Source organism: Marmota marmota, unplaced genomic scaffold (genome assembly GCF_001458135.2).
Source record: "Marmota marmota marmota unplaced genomic scaffold, marMar, whole genome shotgun sequence".
NCBI lineage: Eukaryota > Metazoa > Chordata > Mammalia > Rodentia > Sciuridae > Marmota > Marmota marmota.
In genome coordinates, this window is record NW_025999900.1 from 2,523,370 (window position 1) to 2,542,351 (window position 18,982).

General features: G+C 36.5%; 1 protein-coding gene across 1 annotated transcript in view; it reads right to left on the minus strand.

The window, feature by feature from the left end:
- The window catches only part of Kcnh5 (potassium voltage-gated channel subfamily H member 5), a 300,046-nt gene that overhangs the window by 268,327 nt on the left and 12,737 nt on the right, over window positions 1-18,982 (minus strand). Inside the window, exon 2 of the mRNA XM_015488877.2 lies at window positions 7,116-7,239. Coding sequence (XP_015344363.1) covers window positions 7,116-7,239 — 124 coding nt within the window. The remainder of the gene's footprint in view (window positions 1-7,115; window positions 7,240-18,982) is intronic.

Consider the following 18,982-nt stretch of genomic DNA (forward strand, 5'->3'; position numbering starts at 1 on the left):
GGACTATAAAGAAAGTCTGAAATGTACTATCCATCTTCTCAAAGCAAAAGTTCCAGAGGTTAATTCAAACCCTGGAAAGTATTTCCACCACCGAAAGTTATCCAAACCGTACAAAGTCAATGACTCCACATGCTCTAGGCCCGGCACATGTTTATTTGCTTGGCTGTGTTACATGTAAATGTTGAATGTCTGATTACAATTTCCCAAAGCACAACAGACTCAAGCACAACACAGTCTTGGGATGGTTAATGGAATTTAAGGGAGCCAGATTTTAAAACCAGTAATCACCAGACTTGAAAACCTATGTGTAATAATGTTATTAATTTCATGCCTCTTATTGAATATACTCAATGAATATATATTGGGAATATAAAAAATATATAACTTCCACTTGCTATATTACACTGAATGCCAAGTTCCCCTTTAGTAATTATAAATGCCTTCTACAACTTCAGTGTTATCTTATTGGAAGGAAAATAAAATTGGTTTCACAGAAGTGATCCATCTGTGCTATAATAGTGAGTAGCTATGATATAATTCCCTTGCCCTTGGAAAATTACAAACTGTAATTCATGAACAAGTCATATAACCTCTCTGACCCTCAGTCTCCTCATCAGCAAAATGATGATAATGTTAACACAACTCAAAGGGTGAAGATTAAAAGGATGACATGTGAAGTTACAAAGTACAATGTAGTTAGTGTTCAATGGTTGGAACATTGCTGGAATGTGTCTTATAAGTGGGGTTAGAAGGACCTCCTCCACTAGTCCCACCCCTATTCCTTTCCTTTCTCACATTCTGGGATTCAGATTGGATCCTGTTTGTTCACAGACTCATTATATCTCAAAGGGAGATGCCCAGAACCCCAGGCATCTCCCTTTGTGAGCCTACAAGACTTTTTTTTTTCAAACAGACCTCCTGCCTCAACTTACTGCTTTATAATCATGCCATATCAATGACTGGTGGCAATGTTTGGTTTGTGTCCCAAAAAATTGGGGAATAGGTAGCTTTGACTTACAACAGGAATTTTTTTCAAAGAATAATATTCTTTCTGCTCCCATCTATTGTATTGTAGAAAAACTTTGTTAAGAACTGTATGTTTAAGAAGAGACAAGAAGGTTCTAAACTAAGTCCTTAGTACAAACAAGCTTCATTATATCTCAAAGGAAGGATGTCTATAATGGTTGATGGACCACCAAGGAAGAAAAGAACTTTTACAACTCAAAAGAAATACAATCTAATCAAGAGCTCTACCAAACTATCTTTCTTTGTTATTGAGTGATAATGTTCCTAGACCAAAACATCACAAATATTCAGTCACCATTCTTAAAGGTGCTATTATGTGCCAGCTGTAATTCACAGACTACCAAAAGTTTCCTCCAAAAACCAACACAGTCCATTTAATGCACTTGGGAACTGTGGTCTGTGGCTCAGAACAGGCTTTAACAGTAGGATCATTACAAAGGCTAAAGGGAGGTGGACTGAGACCTCAGGTCAAAAAGATCAAAAATCAGGAAGTGGGCTGGTGCTGTAGCTCAGTGGAAGAGCACTTGCCTAGCATGTGTGAGGCACTGGGTTTGATTCTTAGCACCACATAAAAATAAACAAATAAAATAAAAATCAGGAAGCCTGAGAAAAGGAGTTAAGGAAAAAGAATTAAAAACAAATAAGAACACAGCCTTCAAAATCTCAAAACTATAATTTTAGAATAATTCAAAGGCTTTACCAAAAGGCTTCACAACCCATTAATTCATATGGTCTTAAAAGGATTTAGATAGAGTCATAAATGGTAGATCAATAACATGTACTTAAGGAAAGCCATGGGTAGGACTGGTTGCCTCTAGCCTTAGGAATCTGACATCACTGAAGCACCTCCGCCTCCTGCACTTGTCCTTAGTGCCCCCATGAGGAGCAGAGCCCTCAGCCAAAGGGAAGCACACTGACTTTCATCCATCATGCATAATGTGCTCCTGTTGGCTGCTGAGTTAATCCTGTATTAATAAAACTGCTTGTGAAATCCATCCCAGAAAGTGTACCTTAGTATCTCTGTTTGGTTGTCTAATTTGATAGCTTAAGTAAGAGATTGTTAATAGCCTTCCAGAAAAAAGTAATTATATTTAAAAGCATCTAACTACTCCTTAATCCTCCCTTCCTACACACAAGATTGCTCTTCTCACCCTTCTATCCAAAAACAAAAAACAAGGCAGCAAGGGTTTTTAAAGTGTCAAGGTACAGACAGGTTAAAGGCTAACGTGGATCTTACCTAACCTAACCTATCACAATACGTCTTGCATGTCAGAGTTTCTTAAGGGTCATCAGATAGGATCTTATACTTTGAAATGCCATTCCCTCAAAACCTATACTCTCCTTTAAACTTGCAATACTTCTTGTGTTCTCCAATAAACAGCAAAACAGTTCAAGGCTCGGAAATGCAATTCTTAGATGACAAAATGGAATAGATTTGAAAATCCTAGGCATTCTGATGAGTCATAGAATTTTTTAAATTTTAACTAAAACAAAAATGAGACAGTAGCTAGCATACATCAGATTTTTTAATTGAAATTTAGATACTATAATAGCATAGTGAGGATGTGGGAAAATCAGCATGCTCACTCATACTGGTGAGAGCAATAGCCCAGCACCTGACTTTAAAATTCTGCCTCTGGTCTACTATCCATCAATCCCATTTCTGGGCATGCAGACAAAAGAAAAAAATTCTCACATAAGCCACAAAAAGATGTATATAGGATGTTTATCTCCATGTTGTCATGGGTAGCAAAGAGTCAGAAGTTGGATTGCATGACCAGTAGGATGGACAAATCAAAGAAAGGCCATAAAGATACCGGAGCTCCAGGCAACACTCATATATAATAAAACAGGCTGTGATACAGGAACATAAAGAAATCTCAAAAAACATAACGTTAAATGGAAAAAGAAAACATAAATATTTCTGCATAGCAGAGATGATGGGGGTCATGTAGATGAGCACGTGGAAAACAGCAGCATTTCAAGAACACACATATTTAATAAGTAAATGGAAGATGGACTAGGAAGACATCCAGTAAACACACTAAAATGAGCAGCTACGGAAGGGGAATTTTTGAAAAAGAAATGAAGACAGCATATTGATAATATTCTAACAAATTGAGAAGAATGTTCAATTTGATTCTGTCTGATAGAGGAGAAATTGGAAAAAACAAAGAAGAAAAAGATAAGAAAACAAAAGAAATAAATCTTTGCCTCTTGACATTGTAAAAACACAAACTGGTGTTTTTAAAAAATTTCCCCATAAAACAATTCACATTTGAATATTTTTAAAAAATGATTCTTTTTTAATTTTTTTTCAGATATACAGTGTCACCAGCCACATTTTTCCACATGAACTGGAGCTCACTGATTGGTAGCTTCTTTTTTTTTTTTTTTAATCATTTCAGTCATCTCTATAATTAATTCTGTTTAGAAAAAAGCTTGATAATCTTACAGGTTTGAGATTTTTTTAACACAATTTTTCATATCTCTGTTTGTATATAAAGTATATTCACACCAATTCATGTCTTCATACATGTACTTTGGATAATGATATCCATCACATTCCACCATCATTGCTAACCCCATGCCCCCTCCCACCTCTCTGCCCTATCTAGAGTTCCTCTACTCCTCCCATGCTCCCCCCTCCCTACCTCACTGTGAATCAGCCTCCTTATATCAGAGAAAACCTTCGGTATTTGTTTTTTGGGGATTGGCTAACTTCACTTAGCATTATCTTCTCCAAATCCATCCATTTACCTGCATATGCCATGATTTTATTCTCTTTTATTCCTGAGTAATATTCCATTGTGTATATATGTCACATTTTTTTATCCATTCATCTATTGAAGGGCATCTAGATTGTTTCCACTGTTCGGCTATTGTGAATTGTGCTGCTATAAATACTGATGTGGCTGTGTCCCTGTAGTATGCTGTTTTTAAGTCCTTTGGGTGTAGACCGAGGAGAGGGATAGCTGGGTCAAATGGTGGTTCTATTCCAAGTTTTCCTGATTGGGAGCTTCTTATAATCTTGAGTTCATCTAAAATTTGTCATTATTAAAATCAGTGAAGGTCTCTAAATTATTCACAAGGCTATTTTCTCTGTCAAATGATTTATCTCCATATTCAGCAGAAATTCAGTGATTCCAAAAGACTATAATTTGTCATTATTAACCCTGTGTCTCTAAATATGGATATAATTTTCTTCTTTCCTTTCTGTTTTTTTTAAGTCTCATGTTCAAGGGCTTTATAGATTCATTTAAGAAATGGGGGGAAAAGCTGTATGTTAAACAAAACCTCAGAACTGTGACACAGACACAGTTTTATAAACATTTTGGAGGTGGTTTTCTGGGGTTTTTTTGGTTTTGAAGTTTCTCTCTCTCTTTTTTTTATAATATGTTTTTAGCTTTTTCTAGCATTATTATCCTTCCAACACATGGTTTAGAAAGTAGGACTTTGCCATAATGTGTTTTAACAAATCTCCCACAACTAGACATTTTGATTATTTCTAGGTCTTCACTCTTCTAAATAATGCTGCAGTAAACATAAAATGGGTGTAGTTTAATTTTAAAAGGGGGATGAGGAAGTTTAAAATGGGAACGCATTAAAATAAATCATGCTTCCAAGAAAACCTGCCAGGGCTCAGATATCATTTGCTCATTTGTCAGATGCTAGACTTCATTGCTCTGTGTGGACCTTAAACTGGCTGCAATTTTCAGATTAGCAAAACACACTTGGCATTTTGTGCAAGCAAGTAAAAACAGTTCATGTTCGGAATATGATCATTTTGAAAATACAACTCTGATAGGTGAAGACTTCGGGGAAGGCTTGCACACTCTTTTTCACAGTGAAAAAAATCCAGCATAGTCCAACACTCTCTCCCTCACTCAGCTCGGATGTCCTGGATGAAATGCAGGAAATGGAAGCATGCTTTACAGAAGCACAGAAAAGCTGAGCTGGGGTTTATTGCAAAACAAGCCAATCTAATTCAACAAAAATGACACAATACACCGTCCTGTGTTCTATAGTGCATACAAAGTGAATAAGACCAGTTCCTGATTTCAAGGCACTTAATCTGGTAGTGGCGAAAGGAAGGGTTAAATAGCTCTTTTAGAGGTGAAAATATGTTAATATAACATGCCAGCCTTTTTTAAGGAATCCTTTTGTAGGAAAAATTACACTTACAAAAGTGAACCCCTTTGGGAATTGGGCAAATACATGGGATACAGAAGGAATGGGAGCAGGATTTCATGGTATGTCCAGAAATGAACAGCAATCCTTGCCCAAAAATTACAACAAAACCAATAAAAATTCAAACCCAAGGGATAAGTTAAGGACTAAAGAGTGATGTCAATAGAAATACACACAAAGAACTAGGAGGAATTAAAGAAAAGAGACACACCAGTTGTTGGGGGAATCATAAATACCTTCAGGTACAAGATGGCATCTGAGACAGACTTGGTATGAAAATGAGATGTCAGCAGGTGTGGGAACATCAATGTTCCCTGGGACTTTCTATCATGCCTATTGCACAGGGTAAGGTCAACCACCAAATTTAACCTTTCCCTAACTTAAAAACTGCAGGGGATACAGGAAAGGGTGGTGCATGATGCAGACCTGAAATCTCCCAGAACATACGACACACCCCTAATGACAAAAGGCAATGCCTGCCCTATGGATAAAAAGTCCCAAAGACATCAGTGCCACCAAAGGATTTTCTCAACCAAAGGCCACACTTTTCATCACTCCTGTTTACCAACTGCATACCTGCAAGTAAAGACTGCATGTAGGAATGACTATAGCAGGGAGGACAGCTAGGCGAAGATACAGGAAGGAAGAGGAGGCTTGATCAGACTACTTCTCAAACCTAGATAAACATCAAGATAAACTAACTACTGACCCTATCCACCTGCTTTTGGTGATTCTGATTCAATCGATTTAAGAGGTAGGGGAATCTATGTTTTGCAAAAACTCTTTAAGGTTTAGTCAGGCTTAGATTCACCAGTATAATATGAAATCCCTGGCTTCATTTTAGATTCAGAATGAACATATAGTGTAAATGTAGATATATGTATATAGTTTCTCAGTATAAATGTGAAGATAAAAGATAAATCACTGTTTTGCTTAACATCGCTCAACCTCAGTTTTCTCATCTGAAAAACAGGATCAAACTAAAAAAAATTTTTTAGATCCTTCACAGTTCTAAAATAGTTTGATTTCAGAGCTTAATTGAGAGCTTAAAAGAAAAATTAAATCAAGGAAAAAAAACACCCCATCTGGCCTTACTGAATTGTTGTGGAAAAGTTTTAGATTCTAAATTGCTTCTTATATACAGTTTTCTTTTTCCTGGTCTCCTTTTATCATAATACTCTCTTTAAACTTGCAGAAATGGCATATGTATATTTTTTAAATTGCCAAAAGTAATATAAATGTCAGAATTCTGTTTTACATAAGACAAAATAGCAACAGTACAACATGCCAACATTACAAAGCACATGTGATTGACACAAGATATAAGCACTTCATTTTCATGTCCTTTAAATACTCATGGACCGTGTTCTCCTTGAATGGGGCTTGTTTATTTTTTTTCTTTTTACTTTATTGGTTGTTTTTAGTTACATATAACATTAGGATTCATTATGACATGATTATAAAAGCAAAGAATGTCATTTGCTCTAATTCAGTCCCCAGCACTTCCCCTTGCTCTGTCCTCGTCCCTTCCCTCTTCCTTTCCCTCAACTCCGCTGATCTTGATTTTCTTTAAAACACTGTTAGTCCCTCCACAGGTGCTGAATCCTTCAGTGGTTCTCTGACATGGGATGCTCCTCTGAACCCTCAGCATCTGATCAAAAAGTATTTGTTGAATGAATTAATTAATTCACAGATATGCAAAAATCTCTCTCTTTGCAAAAGTTAACAATGGCTCTTTAAACTACATATTTCCATTGACAATCCAGTATTCTTAGCTTACTAATATAAATTTTACTCTGTAGATTGTATATGTGAGTCCAAATAAGGAGAAAGCTTTTAGTTACTTTCAGAAGAGTGTTCAATTTTAGAAAAGATTCCTAACTTTTTCCATGACATACCTGCAAGTGCTGCTTTTCTGCATGACGTCAGCTCGATGATACCCAGAGAGTTTACAAAAACCGTCATTACTGTAAACTACAGGCCAATCCACAATCTGGGCATTTCCCAGTAAGAAACTTGATTCTAAGGAAGAAAGAAACAAAGGAAGTTACTTAGCCTTATTTAACAATTTACTTCTTTCAAGTAATCAAAGAGGCAAATTCAAAAAGATGGCTGATTATGGTACAAGTAACCTAACCTATGAAATCAATATAGCATGATGATCAATGAGATCTGCAATACATACAAGATTTATACACAAACTAAAAATGTCATTTAAAGAAACTATAATAACTCTTTGCATTCAAGTACACCCTATGTTATGAAAACAATGTGTGATTACTACTATAATATTATTGACTACAATAATTACACTTAAAAATGGGTTAATTTATTAAGACCCTATGGGCACTTTTACAAAAATACTTGACAACAGAGGCAAATTGTTCGACCCCCCCCCCCTCCAAAAATTCTTTTAATACAATTTTGAAATTACGGGACAAATTCTTTGTATATTAGATTGATCTTGAGAAGTATAATTTTAAATAGTTCTAAGGGGTATTCTTTTCAGTAGAATGAATCAGACATTACTTTTCTGTAATCATATATGAATACACAACCAGGGTAATTTCACATCTCGTACAACCACAAGAATGGAAAGTTATACTCCATGTATGTATAATATGTCAAAGTACATTCTATTGTCATGGATAGCTAAAAAAACAAATTTTAAAAATTAAAAAATAAAGGGTCTTCTTTTAAAATAAAATTATTCAAAGATACTACTGTCTACCACATATTGCACAGAATTTAGAAACTGCAAGTATTACATATAAGAAATATCTCTACTTTATTAATATAGAAAAGTAGGTTTGCTTCAGGTATAAAATTAACACAAAAAACAAATATCTTTGTGTATCAATCTTGATTGAAAATCCAATCATTTCAGGCAGCCACTTTAAGCAGTCTTATAGATAACATGACAATAAATTAAAATTAATATTAAAATATTAACATAAAAATGAAAAATATTTTAAAATAAAAATCTTTAAAGAGTAAAAATTCTAAAATGAATACAGTACTCCAAACTTATCTCAAAAAAAAAAAATCCCCCTTGGGCTCATATTCAGGGTAATATACTCAAAATAAAAATGGGCTTATGAGTAGCAGACTTGAAGTCCTGTCTCAAAGTCAGTCTTCATAAAAATAATAATGCAATTCAACATTTGCTAAGTAGTAGTTACTACTTAAAATGGATTGCTCTGGATTAGACAATGGAATAGAATAAAGATTAATAAAACATACCCTTGGCTCTCAACAAATTTACATGTTAAGAAAAATAAGTGTATAACAACCGAATCCAACTTAGGAGAATAGATACTAATTCAAGAAGCACAGAACAACATATGAGAAAAAACCTTTTGAGAACACTAGGAAAAAAAACAAAAGTGGGCAGAAACTGGGGGAAAAAAAATTAAACACTGAAAAAATAGAGATATATCAGGTGAGACACTCATTTAACTGTGTCCATCCCAAGAGGACTTCCCAGTTTGGACAGTTTATTAGGTGATACTGCCCCAGCAGAAATGTCTTTTAAGGCTAAGGAGTCAAAGGCCATAGTCCTAACTACAAAAGTACAAACTAGGAAACTTCTAGAATAAAACATAGGAGAAAATCTTGCAATATGGAGGGAGACAAAAATTTCTTATATAAGATTCATTTAGCAATCACCATAAAAAAGATGCCAAATTAGGCTTCAATAAAATTAAAATCAACTAAGCATTCAAGGATACTGTAAAGAAAATAAAATAGAAAACTACAGCCTGGGAGAAAATATTCAAAATACACACATCCAATAAGAACTCCAATCCAGAATATATTTTTAAAAATTCCTACCAAAGATCAAACAACCTAATCAACAAAACAAGCAAATGACTTGAACAGATATTTCACTAAATAAGATATGCAGTAGTAGTAGGCACAAAATACGACTTCACAGTCATCAGGCATGAGGTGGGTAACAACTAAAATCACTGTGCTATACCACTGCTCAACCACCAGAGTACTTACAAAGGCTAACACCACAAAACAAGTATGAGAATCTGAAGCAATTGGATGTCTTTATAAAATGCTCATGAAAATCTACAATGGTATGATTGCTTTGGAAAACAGTCTCTTGTACAGTTAAATATTCATCTATGACCCAGAAACTTCACCCCTAGATATTTATTCAAGTGAAATAAACGCATATGTTAACAAAAAGACTTGCAGAAAAATGTTCACATCAGATTCATTCATAGGAGCCAACACATTGGAAAGAATGCAAATGTTCAACAAGAGAACAGATTCCAAATTGTGCCATATTCATACAAGAAATAATACTTAGCTCTAAAGTGGAACAAACTTCTGATACAGTTAACAACATGCAGGAATCTCAAACACATTATGATCACTAAAAGAAGCCAAATACTTAAGTAGCTATACTGTATAATTTCACCCACATAAAACTTAAATACAGAGAAAGCTAATATAGTAAAAGGGATCAGAACAAGGATCTCTTTCTTTGTTTATGATAAATGCTTAAGGTGATGGATATGCTAATTACCCAGAACAACAATTTCTGAAGGAAATAAACAGGGGAATCATAGGAAAGAGGCAAAAAAAGAACATTCTGGGAGATTTTATTGTTCTTTATGATGGTATAACTTGCTCAGGTTAACATATTTGTCATTGAACTATATACTTGTAATCTGTGCATTTTACTGCATATAAATTTAAAAGAAAACCCAAGGAGGAGTATGGGTAATCCCTTTTGACCAGAGAATCAGGAGTTTTAGGAAAACAGTGATATCTGAGCTGAGGCTTAGCTGTGAGAATGAATATTATCTCTCCATGGTACCTACAGCAGTTACAGTGAAGATCAAAATGAGCCAATTGCTGCAAAAAATCCTTCAGAAAGCATAAACTCCTCTATAAATATATCATATTTTCCTTTATATGTAGTATCAATTATAAATATGATCATCAAAAATGTCCTTTCCCCTCTTATCCCAGGCCAGTTTATCCTGTCTAATCCATAAGCTCTCCACTTCATGATCAGACAACTATATGGCCCAGCACACAGCCACCCAGTCTCCCTGCTTTAACTCCTCCTGATTTTCACTCTTATGCAAAAATTGACCCCTGAAAGCCTCCTCCATCCTAGCCTCCTCAAGAATCCAAACAACTTACATTATCAAATCTATAATCCCCTTCCAGACTTATAGAGCCCTCTGAAATCTAGCCTCACCTTTCCACTAATGCAAACATATATCTCATTACTATTAAAGTCCACATGCCACTGCAGTTAAGTCCGTTTCTTCACTGTGTTCCCAAAACATGCTTACTCGTGATGCTCATTACTCAGTCAAAACACTTTCCCCCCACCTTTAGCCTACCAAACATGGTACTTTTCACTTGCGATCCTCCATACTTATACACCATTTCTTCCCCTTCTCAACCCACTGACATCTACTTTTATTTAGATGTGAACTGGCATGTCTTCAGGGCATCTTTCCTGACTAGGTCACATCCATTGTTACATAATTATTTTTTTGGACATGATTTACCTCTTCTGGTACTCTTTAGCAACCCAGTGTTTTTCAGACATTTTTTTAACTGAAGCTCAATTGTAAGAAATAAATAATAAGGTGTAGACATACACAAAGTGTGTACAGGCATGAACACACATGAACATACAACTGAAAAATTTCTGAGGACAACACTTACTGCATGAGATGTACTCTACCATTTTCTGTTCTGTTTCAGTTTGAGGTGTGTAAGTCAAAACCCATTACATCAATTTCACACCTCAATGAAGGGTGGCATCTCATGGTTTTAAAAACATGTCTGAAGCAAACCTCCAAAGCTTTGCAGGCCTCCCTCTCTCATAAACAAACTTGTTTTTAAAGACAAGTGCTAGGTTTAAATCAGGAGCTCTCAATGTTTCTAGTCAACTCTATAATTAAAAATCCTACCCTTCCTTCCCCATCATACCACTCTTAATAGCTCTGCAATGGAAAAGCAGGGTCCAGCTCAGCAGCACCCAACTATCACTACCCATTTGTTGTCGATAACATTATTTCACTTATATGCCAATAAAAATAACTCTGCCCGATAACAGAATTAATAACAAAAGCAACCATGAGTAAATCATGTCCAAAAAGATAATTATGTAACAAGGGATGTGACCTAGTCAGGAAAGATGCCCTGAAGTCATGCCAGTTCACATCTATATAAAAGTAAATGTCAACAGGTTGGGAAGGGGAAGAAATGGTGTTTAGGTATAGAGGATCGAAGTGAAAAGTACCATGGTTGGCAGGCCAAAGGTGGAGGGAAAGTATTTTGAATGAGTAGTGGGCATCATGAGTAAGTATGTTTGGGGAACACACTGTGCTAGGACTTGGGCCTGATGCTGTCCCTGCTACCTGCAACCCAGGAAACAACTCCCTCTCCCTTCTACTGATGGCTCACAAACAATAAGCCAGAAACTCACAAAGCCCAGACTACCAAAGGGAGAAGCAGCAACTAGAACACATGTTCTCTAAATTCTAATTCTTGCCTGAAAGATCTGCAAATTCAAACTCTTTCTAGGGAAAACTGTGTCTCTTTTTCTGCTTTAGATAGAAAAATAGGAAGATTAGGCATGAAGGGGAAGACCTAAAGCAACTTCCTGCATGCAAGATTAATTCTCCTTCTTATTGGCTTCAAGGAAGACTTGTGTAGGGGGAAAAAAATGAAAGTTTTATCAAACTAGTGGAGATTTTCCATTACTTCAAAACCATTTTTAAAAAATCTATTGGATCTTAACCAATAACACAGAATAAGAACAATTTAGATATCTGCCAGGTATGTTCTATAATATCTGTTTGCATATTCAATCATACCTAGAAACTCAGCATTTTTTAAAACCAACTTAAAGTTCAAAAGAATAGAAACTTGCTTTCCATTCATATTTATACTTTATGATTGAGTTCAGTAACTTAGACCATCAAAGAGTGACATCTTTGGACCAGTCCTCCCAGCCCCTACCATAAAGCTTTAATGATTGTTCTTTAATAATATGCACTCCAGGTCTATGGAGGACAAATAAAAGAACTGTTTCTATCATTTCTGAATGTTTTATAAAACCATAGTACAGTAAATTAGCCATAATGCTAATATAAAAACTCATCAACTGATAAATGTTCATAATAATCAGAATACCACAAAAATCCCTGTCCCAAATAGTCTCTCCACTCTTGGATCCTCTCTCAATGCTACCAAGAGAATAAGTGAAAAACCTGGGGAGTTTTAATTAGGTCACTGGTTTTCTCATACACCAACTAGTGATAATGATAACTACCACTCTGGATAATTATGAAGGTTAAATAATTGATAATGTCAGCAAAGTTTTCACATACTAACTATTGGAGCAGAAAGGCTTTATAAAATATTATTGTATGCAAAATTCTTTTCTAACTGTGTCATATATGCAGAGAAAGTTTGCAATGTGGGCAAGGCGTGAGTGTGAATGCATATATAAGGGAAAAAAACATCTAAATATTGAACCTACAAACCTACAAAATTATATTTATCAGTGAGAACTAAACTACAATAAAATATTTTAAAATGAGAAATACAAGAGACAGATTTTTTTAAATAAGACCAAATTAGATGGAAAATGCCAAAAACTAAAGGATCTATGACCTTCTTTTGTAAATTTGCCCATGTGTTAACTGAAACATTCTATGTATATATGAAATAGTCATATAATTGTTCCATTCCCTGCAACCATAAAACTTCTTGTTTCAACAAATGAGAAATCTAATATTATTAATAAACATTAAGAACAAGATAACAAATTAATTAAAATTGCTTCCCAGAAAATTCTAATTTCCTTTAGTTTTAAAACATAGTGGAGAAAAGAAATCTGATTTCAGAGAAATAACTTCTCTGTAGAGCAAATGAGCTGCAATACTAGAAAGGGAGACAGCCCAGAAGTTTCAAAAACATGAATCCATTAAGGAAAGCACCCAGAATTCTCAGGGGGCCTCACCCTGAGACGATGAAAACTAGTTTTAGTTTGTTCTCACTTTCTTAGTACACATGGAGCCATGAATTCTGGAAAACCCAACCTTCCTTAATACCCAGGCTGCTCTGGTCCTTGAAGATATTTACAAACATTTAATCTCCAAATGGTTCAAATATACACTGCAGTCCTGTATGGGGTGCCTGAGGATCAGGGCGTTATCCCTACCAGCAGGGAGGATTTCAGAAGCTGCAATTCCACACATCAGCAGATTCTTGAATGAATTCCTATAAGAGGTTTAGGCTTGAGAAACATTATATTCTTTCAAGACCACCCAGTGTCCTCTAAGAGGTGGACCTGAAATAAAACAAGTACTTTTTCCTCAAGAGTTGGAAGGTTAAAAACCAACTCATAGGCCACTGGTTCAAAATGGTCCCTTAAGGCCATCTGAAAAGTTAAAAAAATCAAAAAATTTTTAAATATTTATTTATTTATTAGTTGTAGTTGCACACAATACCTTTATTTACACGTAGTGCTGAGGATCAAATCCAGGGCCTCACACATGCTAGGCGAGCACTCTACCACTAAGCCACGACTCCAGCCCCCCAAAAATCAAATTTAATATACAATGTTTTAGGAGATACACACACATACACACCTTTTAGAAGCAGAGAGAAGATGGCAGTTACCAGAGACTGGGAAAGAGAGATGGATAAGGAAAGGGGAGACACTGGTCAGTGGGTACAAAGTTATTATCAGATTATTTCAGAGCAAGGTGACTACCATTATTAATAATATATTACATATTCCAAAATTATTAAAAGCAAGAATTTTAAATATTCTTACCACAAAGAAATGACAAACACTTTAGGGGACAGATATGCTAATTAGTCTAATGTGGTCATTCCACAATGTATACAAGTATAAGAACATCACATTGGACTCCAAAAGTATACACAATCATGACTTTTCAATTAAAAACAAAATGAATCTTTTAAAAATGGCCCCCCATGAACAATTATCAGTGTTGATCAACCTTGGCTGCATATTTGCTTGAGAGGAGGGTGGGAGAGATTGGAGGAGGACACAGGAATCACCCACCCAAGACACCATACCTGTTTTAATTAGTCTGGATTGGAACCCAAGCATTAATATTTATTTTTAAATCTTCTCAGGTGGTTCTAATGTGAAGCCAGGGTGGAGAAGCACTAATCTAGTGCAATAATTCCTAAACGCTAGCAGCTGCAATAGAATCTTGTCACGAGTGTCAAAAATAGAGATTGCTAAATTCTAATGCAGATGCACTGAATTGACTCCCTCAGGATAGAATACAAAAATACAGCCATAGAGACAAGTCTCATGCTCAGTCAAGTTTGGGACACTTTGATCTGGTACCATACTACTCAAAATATTCATCGGGCATTACCCAGAAGTTTATTAACAATGCAGAACCTGAGACCCACCCAAGACCTACACTTTAACAAGGTCCTCAGGTGATTCCCAAGCACGTGAAAGTATCCTCCTCATGCAATCTTGCCTTCCTTTTTTACTGGTGGAAAAGCAAGCCAGGAAAGTTAAAGGACTGGCCTGGTGGACATAAGTCAAGAGTGTCCTATGTCATTAACATGGGGAAAACATGTTGGTGTCATTCCACAATTTCAGAATTTATTGGATAACAATAAATTCACAAGCTACACCACTTTTATCAACGGGAATTCACTGAATACTTGTGGGTCACCTGGTAGTCATAAGCTGGGCAAACCCAGGTCATTTCATTCCAATCTTAATTTCTATTATCTATAACACTCAAGTCACACATACTTCACACAGTAATATATAAATAAGTCAGAGAAAGACTAATAAAGGGTTTAATGGACTCAGGGCCACAGATGCTGAACCAAGAGTACAGGCAGAGAGAGAGACATGAATACAGAGCCAAAGAGTCACTGAAAGTGGCCAGATAAAGATTTTAATGAACCAGTTCTGCAGCGTTGTCAAAGCAGAGGGTCCAGATAGATGGCAGTTTCAGTTTCAGAGTATCAGCTCAAGGTGTCAGCTTGGAGTCGGCAGTGTGTGATCATCAGACAGGAGAAACCACACTTTGCTGAAGCCGGTGGGGAGAGGAGATCAGAGGTTTGTCACTGTGGTGATTTTCCTGGGCAAGGCCCATAGTAAGTGACCAGGTCATGGGGTCAAGGTGTCACTGTGTTCTGTCTCAGGGGGCTCCTCTTTTTATAGGACTCAAGTGAGGTGTTCACATCAAATGAGGTTGTTAAGCTCCCAAGTCTGGTGTTCCTCATATGATTTGGTATGTCCACTTGTCTAGATACTCCTTGATTAAGTTTGATAAAATGGCACATGTAAGTTCTTTATCAATGTGTGCCTTGTGGCGGTGCCAGGCAGACAGAGGTTGTTTACTTGTATAAACAAGATGTGTTGTCATTCTACCTTGGCACCTGGACTCTATAAAATAGAGTAGTTCATGGCAAACTACTACTTTACAATATGGAGTAGCTCAGGTTTAGGCACAGCCTAAAACTTGCTGTTCTTTTCAAAGAGTAATCAGAGCAGAGCATTTCTCTCTCTACACGATGCAGAAAAATATGACATTTGCCAGCAAATAGATGGATCTGAAGACTATCATGCCAAGTGAAATAAGCCTGTCCCAAAAAGCCAAAGGTTGAATGTTTTCTCTGATTTGTGGAAGCTAACCCACAATAAGAGGGTTGGGGGGAGTGACGGGCAGAATAGAAGTTCAGTAGATTAGACAATGAGGAATGGAGGAAAGGGAGGATGGATAAGAAAAGAAAAGACAGTGGAATGAACCTGACATAATTTTCCCATGTACATATACGAAAACAACACAGTGAATCCCACCATCATGTACAAGAATAGGGTACTAACTAGAATACAATATATTTCATGCTTGTATAATTATATCAAAATGGATTCTGCATCATGAATAACTAAAAAGAATCAATAAACTTTTTAAAAGGGGGAAATTCAATAGGGAGAAAGAACTAAACTTCACCGTCTAAAACTTTCTATTCTATCACACCATTTCAAAACTTCTGTCCAAATGTTTGTTTCGTTTAATTTTTAATATAAGGAGACACATCTTTATACAATAATTTCTTCAGACAACAGGAAAATAACCCTATCTAGATTAATAGCACTAGACCCAGCCCAGACCCAGTGGGATCCAGGCTCACAGTAGGCCTGGGTCCACCCCTCCACCAGCAGGCACCCACCAGAGCTCAGCCTCCAACACAGGACCATCTCTTCCAACCAGCAGATTGACTTGGGAGTTCAGACCTGGCCCAGATCCATCCACATCAACTTGCACGTGACCCAGGTCCAGGGTAGGTCCGAGTTCGCCCCTCATCCAACCTGGGAGCCAAAGCCTAACCCACTTCCATCTTGGGACACTGCAGTCATCGCCATAGTCTTCCCCATGCAGTAGCCCGTAACTTTTTGACGACAGGGCCTAGAAGCAGCTGCATATCAGAGCAGGCATCACAAAGGGAGTGTGAGGCCAACTCTTTCAGCCCCATCTCTATAAGACATTGCATCCATCTTGGGGCACCTTAACTATTATCTCGAGTTACCTTGGCTATTGCTGCCACCACCTTTAGATGCAGTAGCATACATTGAGGGACACCATCAGGGTATGGAAGCCCAACATCAAGGTGAGGTAAAGACAATCTACATGGGTACTACAAGAATATAGGAAACAAACTGTAATATCTCAGATCCACACTGCAAGAAAGGAAGACACACAGACAACATGAAAAAACAAGGGAGGAAAGTTCCCCAAACAAACCAAGACACTAAATATCAGAACCTATGGACAGCAAAGTTGATGAAATATCTGAGAAGGAGTTCAGAAGGTTCATAATTAAAATGATCTGTGAATTAATGAATGACCTAAATGAGCAAATACAGGCAAAAATTGATCATTTCAACAAAGAGATAAGAGAGCAAATACCGGTAGCAAAAAATTACTTCAAGAAAGATAGAGGCACTCTGAAAAAAAAAAGTCAGAAATCCTTGAAATGAAGGATACAATAAATCAAAAAAAAAAAAAACCTCAATAGAAAGCATAACCAACAGACTAGATCTCTTGGAAGAAAAAAATGGCAGATAATGAAGACAAAGTACACAATCTGGAAAATAAAGTTGATCAACAGTGAAGATGGTAAGAAACCATAAACAGAATATCCAAGAATTATGGGACATCATCAAAAAGACCAAATCTAAGAGTTATTGGTATAGAGGAAGGCACAGAGTTTCAAACCAAAGGAATGCACAATCTCTTCAATAAGATAATATCAGAAAATCTCCCAAGCATGAAGAACGAATTGGAGAACCAAATACAAGAGGCTTACAAGGACACCAAATGTTCAAAATTAGAACAGATCTAAACCAAGACACATTATAATGAAAATGCCTAGCATAAAGAATAAGGATAGAATCTTAAAAGCCACAAGAGAGAGGAATCAGATCACATATAGGGGGTGACCAATTTGTATCTCAGGAGATTTTTCAACCCAGACCCTCAAAGCCAGGAGATGGTGGAACAACATATACCAAGCCCTGAAAGAAAATGGATGCCAACCAAGAATCTTATATCTGGCAAAACTAAGCTTTAGAGTTGATGATGAAATAAAAACCTTCCATGATAAACAAAAGTTAAAAGAACAATCTGTGAGGTGAATAGACAGCCTGCATCTTGGGAGCAAATCTTTATCCCTCACACATCAGATAGAGCACTAATCTCTAGGGTTTATAAAAACTCAATAAGCTAAACACCAAAAAAACAAATAATCCAATCAGTAAATGGGCCAAGGAACTGAACAGACACTTCTCAGAAGATGATATACAATCAATCAACAAATATATGAAAAATGTTCACCATCACTAGCAATTAGAGAAATGCAAATCAAAACCACTCTAAGATTTCATCTCACTCCAGTCAGAATGGCAGCTATTATGAAGACAAACAACAATAAGTGTTGGCAAGGATGTGGGGAAAAAGGTACACTCATACACTGCTGGTGGAACTAAAAATTGGTACAGCCAATATGGAAAGCAGTATGGAGATTTCTTAGAAAATTGAGAATGGAACCACCATTTGACCCAGCTATCCCTCTCCTCAGTCTATAACCAAAGGACTTAAAAAACAGCATACTACAGGGACACAGCCACATCAATGTTTATAGCAGCACAATTCATGATAGCTAAACTGTGGAACCAACTTAGATGCCTTTAATAGATGAATGGATGGGAAAAAATGTGGCATATATACACAATGGAATATTACTCATCAATAAAAGAGAATAAAATCATGGCATTTGCAGGTAAATGAATGGAGTTAGAGAAGATAAATCTAAGTGAAGTTAGCCAATCCCAAAAAACCTTATGCTGAACGTTTTCTCTGATATAAGGAGGCTGATTCATAATGGGGTAGGGAGGGGGAGCATGTGAGGAATAGACAAACTCTAGATAGGGCAGAGGGGTTGCAGTAGAAAGGAGGGAGCATGGGGTTGAAAATGATGGTGGAATGTGATGGTCATTATTATCCAAAGTACATGTATAAAGACACGAATTGGTATGAATATACTTTGTATACAACCAGAGATATAAAAATTGTGCCCTATATGTATAATAAGTGGGTTAGGCTTTGGCTCCCAGGTTGGATGAGGGGCGAACTCGGACCTACCCTGGACCTGGGTCACGTGCAAGTTGATGTGGATGGATCTGGGCCAGGTCTGAACT